The following is a 7,281-nucleotide window of genomic DNA, read 5'->3' on the forward strand; positions in this document are numbered from 1 at the left end:
TTCTGTGCATACAGTTCTGCTGTGCATCTTTTACTCACTTTGCCATAACACGAGAAGGCTACCATAACATGTGTTGCAGGCTTTACCCATCTGAGAACAATCACATGAAATGTTTTCCCTTGCTACTGCCAGAAAAGCTGCTGAGGCTTTACAAGAATAGGATTATGTTTTAATTTGTACCTGCTCTACCTATCTAGCAGTTGCCTCCAGTACAATGACCCAAGGAAGATGTAAGAAATGGTGCAAACACTGACACAACACACTTCAAAAGTGCATTTTAGAAAAGCAGCACCATGAGAGAAGCAGATGTGCTGAAGCAGGACAGACCACATGCATGGCCGCAACTTCAGCACCTGTCACAAGTGTGCGATCACAAAAGCTTCAGGTTCGTTCTCATGTTCAAAACAACTCAGCATCCGGTAGCTGCATGTTTCACATTGCCTCAATGGGACTTTAGCAAAGGTTGGAGAAGACGAATGCCTTGATGGGAAGAAAATACATCAAAGCCAAGCTGGAGGCTGCTGCTTCAGCAGTGTTTTGTCCAGGAAAAAGGCTGACGCTCATCTGGGGAGAAGTGGGAGAATGAGGAAAGTACTGTAGACACCTAGGATGGGGTGAGGAGAGGGTGTAGGCTGTCCTCCTGGTGACAACATATTTTGCTGCATCTCTGGGATCCTGGGGCATCATGTGCTGGGCTTTCTGCAGTATCTGCACAGCAGTGTCACGAGGGGAACTTCTTTGTGCTGAGTGTTTATGAGAACTTAGCTCTCCTTCAGGGAAATGAGCTCTGGAAGAGGCAGACCCTGCATGAAGATAAGCCTCAGGCAAATCGTTAGCGCTCACACACACACACACACACAAAACGAGGCTTACAGACTACTCAGAAACGTGCCTGCTGCTGCTTCACTTGGACTATTACAGATGGCTTCATCATTCATGACATGTCATAGTATCTTTGAAAATGCTCTGCCCAGATGAGGCAATGTCACATCTGTAAAACGGCAATCACAGCAACATTCTCAACTCTCTTTAGAGCATTCAGAAAGTATAGGGCACACTCCAGAGAACAGAGCTGATCCCATCCAATTTTTTTTTGTTTTGCTAAGTAGAATCACAGAATTTGATTTGGAAAGGACCCTTAAAAGTCTTCTAGTCCAACTCCCCTGCAATGAACAGGTACATCTACAGCTAGAACAGGTTGCTCAGAGCCCCATCCAACTTGACCTTGAATGTCTCCAGGGATGGGGCATCCACAACCTCTCTAGGCAACATGTTGCAGTGCCACACCACCCTTACCATAAAAAACTTCCTTATATCCAACCTAAATCTCCCCCCTTTCAGTTTGAAACCATTTCCCCTTGTCTTATCACAACAGATTCAGCTAAAGAGCTTTTCCCCTTTTTTCTTATAGCCCTCCTTTACAACAAAGTGAGGAACTACAAGCACAAGAGTAGATTACATACATACGCTTATCTCCATGGTTTCATTAAACTTCTTTAAAAGTTATTAAGTCATTTTTTTTGTGTACTCTGAGATTAAGAGAGGGGGGAGTCAATTTCAAGGAGTATCTAGTGATGTGAGGTGGAGGGAGAGTAGTTTGTGCCTGATGTATAAAGCTTGTGACTGCATGCAAGATGTTAGGACCTAAGTGCAGAGTAGAATAAAACATGCCCATGACTGCAAGTGAGGAAAAAATATTATACACACACTGCAAGATTCAGCTTATCTTCTACTCTGACAGAAATAAAATGTCTCTACCCTATCACTTCTCAGATCTTCTCGGAAGAAAAAAACTGAAGCATATTCCTCGAAGCAGAAGTAAGTAAAGACTACAAAAGCACCTCTGCAATGAATCCATCAAGAATTATTTCTGTAAACTGCGAGACACTTGGGCACTTTTATACAACCCCATTTGAAAAGTAGGTGTACCTTCTGTTTTCTTCAGCTGCTTGGCAAAGATGGCTAAATGGACTTTTAGCCTGTTCAGGTTTACAATGATGTGGTATACAAATGGGTAATATAAGACAGTGTCTTTTTATACACCTTGATCTTTTCTTATGGAGGTTTCTGATGGGTGAATAACAGTCAGATAATTAAATCCTTACTCATTCCATGAAAAACCATCAGCGAGAGTTCATTAGTGCCCCACTGACAATAAGGCTGTTGTATATAACTAGTTCTTTATTAATCATCAGCATACACACACGCACAAGTGCCCATCTAAATATCTCTCGATCTGACAACCAGTCACATAACAGCAGCTGGCTGCTTGTCCAGGCACCTGGAGGTCTACCAAGTACCCAGCACACTGGAGCATGTAACCTCAGCACGAGCAGACTGATCCCGAGGGCATCCAGACTGCGCTGAATGAGACTGATTTGCTCCCTGTGCAATGGAGTTGCTTTCAGCCTGTGGAGATAAATGTACATGGATGTGACCCACGCAGCTGGGACTGCACAGCTCTCCAGGAAGCAGTTTGCTTGAAATTTGAAAATCCCAAAGACATGACAGGTCTGTGAACATGCAGGTGGGAGGGGAAGGAGAAAATGAATTGATGTGCAGAAGAGAGAAAGGATGATGTAGACCAGAAGTTGTTTGAAATTACTGCGCACTGACAAAGTCGTGATAAATTCAGTACTTCAGAAAGGGAAATTTTTCATTTGCTTTGTGCAATGCTGAGAGAGCTGACTGCAAGGTAAGCCACAGCTGGAGTAGTAGGTGAAACTGTGAATGAAAGATGGAGGAAACTGGGGCTCTTTGGAAAAGAGTGCCATAGCTAAGAATGGCTCAAAGATGTGGAGGCTTCACAGGCAGAAGGAGCAGGACCATGCCACCATTCAGCAGACCAAGATAGGGTTTGAAATGCAGAAGAAATTATGGCACATCAATGAACTGTCCTCTAAATCTCAAACAGGCTGGTAAATCTGGGTGTGGGGGTGCCCAGGGTGGGGAATCTGGGGGCCTGAGAGGCAGGAGGGAGCACTGGCAGGGCAGCATGAGCCTGGGACTGATACCAAACAAGTACAGGAGACCACAGTTTTAAATGTTTTTGCCTAAGCACATTCACGTAACTGAATTACTCTCAACAGAAAACAATCATAAATGAATAAAGAAAATATAAATGCCTCCAAGCCTCAGAAAAGCTGAGCTTGAAAGGACAGAGAAAGAATGTGGAGCCTGAATTCACCACTCCCTGATTTCTTCTGAGCTGGTACAATCTCTAACCTCTGCAAACAAGTAATATTCTGTCCTAAAAATTAAAAACTTCAGAATCTTGAAAACAACCTTCCCTCCCCCCAAAATAAAAGCAAAACCCAAACCCAGATTGCTTCTACAAGCAAATAAAAAAAAAAGATAAAATCAGATCTGACTTAAAAAAAAGAAGCAGCTCCTTCTTCTGAAGATGGGTTTTTGACTAATCAGAGATGCTCATCGCTTCTCTGTTTCCCACACGATTGGCTAAAAGTGTTAAGAATTACACCCCAAAACCACTTTTCTCCTCCCCCCTCACACGCTAGCATGTTTTTAAAGACGACCATGAGGGGAAATGAAGGGGGGAGCTCAGAGCCTTCTTCAGCCTCAAGATGAGGACAGCTGGGCCAGAAATGGATCTCATTCAGCTTTCGCCCGTGACTACGGTCACTTTCAACTATGATGACTACTACTACGAGGACAGCTGCCAGTATGAGCAGCTACAGCATATGACTGCTTTCCTCCCTATCCTGTACACTGCTGTGTTCTTGGTGGGCATTCTTGGCAACTCCATCCTGATCGTAGCCTTAGTCTTCAAGCGACGAGTCCAGAGGCTGATTGACATCTTCATCATCAACCTCGCTGCTTCTGACTTCATCTTCCTCATCACGCTACCATTCTGGGTGGACAAGGAGGTATCAGATGGGATGTGGAGGGTAGGATCTTTCCTCTGTAAAGCTAGTTCTTACATCATCTCAGTCAACATGTACTGCAGCATTCTCCTCCTTACTTGTATGAGTGCAGACCGGTACCTTGCCATCATGTACCCCTCCATAGCTAGAAGGATTCGAACCAGATCCTATTCCAATGGACTTTGCATCTGCGTCTGGTTGTTATCCTGCTGCTTAGGGATGCCAACACTTTTGTCCAGAGAACTGAAAGAGCGCTACGGCAAGATGTACTGCGTAGACAAAGCCGTGACCGAATCCAAGCAGATCACGTCACTGACGATTTTAATCCTGGCCTTCTTCCTCCCGCTGTTGAGCATCCTGACCTTTTACTGCTCCATCACAAAGAGACTCTGTGTGCATTACCAGAGATCTGGGAAACACGATAAGAAACTGAGAAAATCTATCAAGATTGTCTTCATTGTGGTGGCTGCTTTTGTCATCTCCTGGGTCCCCTTCAACCTCTTCAAGCTTATGGCCATCCTGTTGGGACTGCAAAAGCTGCCTGACTGTTTTCTTGACATGGTTGCCCAGGTGGGCATGACGGTGAGCAGCCCCTTTGCCTTCGCCAACAGCTGTGCAAACCCTTTCATTTACTACTGCTTTGACAACTACATCCGCAGAGCCATGCTCAGGTGCCTGTGCCCGTGGGTGAAAGCCAGCAGCGGCAGCACCATCTCTAACACCTTGGACACCCGCCTGAGCCACTCCTTATCCAATTTCATCGCAGGGGAGTACACTGCGAGGAAGAGGAAGCGCTCGGTGTCCCTCTGACTGGGAGCCGGGACTACGGAGGGAGGGACCTCTCTTTCCAAAGATGGCAGGGAAAGAAGAAGGCAAGAAAAGGGGCAAGAAAGAAAGAAGCGGCAGAGGCAGAGCTGCAACTGTAGTGTAGCCAGCACTTTAGGCTGGTGGTACAGCACTTCCCCCTAAACACAGGTATATTGAATAGGAAACTTTAACCACAGAGCTACAGTTCACAGAGATCACTGTGCCACTGTGCAGTGCAAGCCTGAAACTGCTGTGCTGAGAGACATCCACCTTGGCTGGTGCTGGAACTGCAGCCCAAGTGCTACCAGCCAAGAGCAATGTCAGGACGATCAGCCAAAGCCACCTCGAGGCAAGCTTTGAACTTAAAACGCATAGGTTTTCATTCTGCTCAGAGCAAGAAAAAGCAACAGAAGTACTTGTTCTCTCTGGCTGCTAGCTTACTCACAAAAATATTGCGATGTTCTGTAAAAAAAGAACTGCTGAGTTCTCCTTTTTTTTGGAGGTTTTCTGTATTTAGAAATGCAATGTTTTAGTGGATTTCTGTTACTTGCTCTCGTAACTTGAGTCTTGTGCATTTTTCTTGAAGATTCAGCTTTTCAATTAAGGGATTAAATATGTTTTAATCACAGGAATTAAAGTAAGTTTCTAGGCCCTGTGGTTTCCGAAAGAAAAAAAAAGTTAGCTTGAAGGTAGAGCAACCAGAAGACAAGCAAAAGAAACTGCATTTAACCCTTTTCTTAACAGCAAACAACCAAGAAAAGAAAATCAAGAAAACACCTGCACACTTTTTAAGATGGTTTGGGGAGGTGTGACACAACTTCTGATTGTTCTGCTTGTCTAATGCTACGACAAATGCAAACATGCCTGAAAAGTAAAATTAGCCAAAGTTTCACAAATATTTGACTGAAACAGAGAATGCTGAGAAACCTTGGGTGCAGGAAAGCTCACAGAAAAGGAATTCAAAAGCACCACTGTATAAATTCATTGATACAGTTAAACTCTGTAAGTAATTAATAATAATAAAAGTTCTGTGAATTTGTCTCCAGCAATCTCTGGGAAATGTAGAAATCCTACATTTCATATACTGTAGAGGAGACACCGCTAGCTCAGCTGGTGTTAAGTCTGACGTTAAATGGGATGGGGAAACAGAGAAAGCTCCCTATTTTTAACAGTCATAATACCTCTTAGAATTACAAACTGAACAAATGTGGAGTTAAGCAGCTCATTAGAAAACTGGCATTGGACTTCTTCTAAATGCCAATGATAGAAATGCGTGCTTAAAACAAAGAAACCAGCGTACAGAGTTTTAAGGTGCACAGTTAAAATAAGAATTAGATGTCTAGCAGCACTGATCCCTTGGGTATGTTGCAACACCTCATGTTCTGTTGTGCCTTTTGTAAAATGTGTAGCTTAATATATAACTGCTTGTCATAAATCTAATAAAACAATACCATAAATCATCCAGATTGTGTTACGTGATAGAGTAAAAAAACGGTTAGAAAATTTCCTTTTGCATTTCCTGATTTTTCAAGATTTCTATTTCTCTTTTTTGCACTTAACCTTTAAAGCTTTTCAACGAGCTCTCACAAAACCCACAAAAGGTCTTGACTTCAGTGGCAGAAGTCATCTCAATGTGATAAAAAACGTATGTGGAAACAAATCTTGAACTGCAGTAAATAAAAGATCTTTAATGATAGGTACAGCCCTGTAAGATAAACCACATTCAACTCTGCCAATGAGAAAGAAAAAAGGTCAGCAAATATGTATCTTTGGGTCTGCTTTTTAACAGTAAGCTGGTAACAACTCCCACACAATGCTAGAGAGTGAACCCCTCCTCATTTTAGCAGGGAGCAGTTTCAAGCTAAAACTACTGTCTCAATTGGTTCCTCTCGATGATCCATTATACTCCCTCTACTTTACTAGTACGTAACGAGTGGCTTATTTTTTTTGTAATTGTAAAAAAAAAGAAAAAAAAAGAAAAAGAAATCTGTGAGTTCCATTTCAAATAATTTGTGAACCCTATTACTGAAAAAATTCACATCTTGTTTTTAAAGAGCGTTTCCTCGGTAAGTCAGACTCATTATTTCCCTCAGTCTCTATCCTCACCCACAGCAGAACAACCTCTTTGGAACATAATTATTCTACAATAATTTCAGTTATTTTAAGCTAGGGCTGCCAGTTTCTTTTTTTCTTTCCTTTCCTTCCTTTTTTTTTTTTTTTCCTTCTAATGCTTCAAAATACCAGATCAACTTGGAACAATGGCCTGGAAAATCTACTTGGATCTCCTTCCATTGCCTAAAGTTTCCATACGAGCCTCAGGAAAAAATAAAAACCAAATTAACTTGCTACATATTGCAAGGCTTGAAGAAAATCAGATTTAACACCACAGCAAATGTTTCACACAAAGGAAAAATAGTATAAACGAAGCAATTAATTCAAAAAAGCAACAGTCGCTTGATTCTTTTAGGCTTTCATAGTTTACAAAGGTTCTTATTTTCCATTTGTAAACCACAGATATATTCAACATTTTTATGACAATATAAATATTTTTTTCCCATTGTTTCTTCCAAAGAAAAGACAATGTATGCCT

At 42.2% G+C, this 7,281-nt stretch overlaps 1 protein-coding gene across 1 annotated transcript; it reads left to right on the plus strand.

The window, feature by feature from the left end:
- On the plus strand, positions 3,373-6,624 carry GPR15 (G protein-coupled receptor 15). Its single transcript, XM_021398816.1, has one exon. It carries the CDS (start codon positions 3,585-3,587, stop codon positions 4,692-4,694), a length of 1,110 nt encoding a protein of 369 aa, XP_021254491.1. The 5' UTR covers positions 3,373-3,584; the 3' UTR covers positions 4,695-6,624.

The sequence above is a fragment of the Numida meleagris genome, chromosome 1 (assembly GCF_002078875.1).
Source record: "Numida meleagris isolate 19003 breed g44 Domestic line chromosome 1, NumMel1.0, whole genome shotgun sequence".
Taxonomy (NCBI): Eukaryota; Metazoa; Chordata; class Aves; order Galliformes; family Numididae; genus Numida; species Numida meleagris.

What these genes read in the sequence shown, in the direction of transcription:
- GPR15 (XM_021398816.1), top strand. Translation starts at nt 3,585, where the DNA reads ATGAGGACAGCTGGGCCAGAAATGGATCTCATTCAGCTTTCGCCCGTG.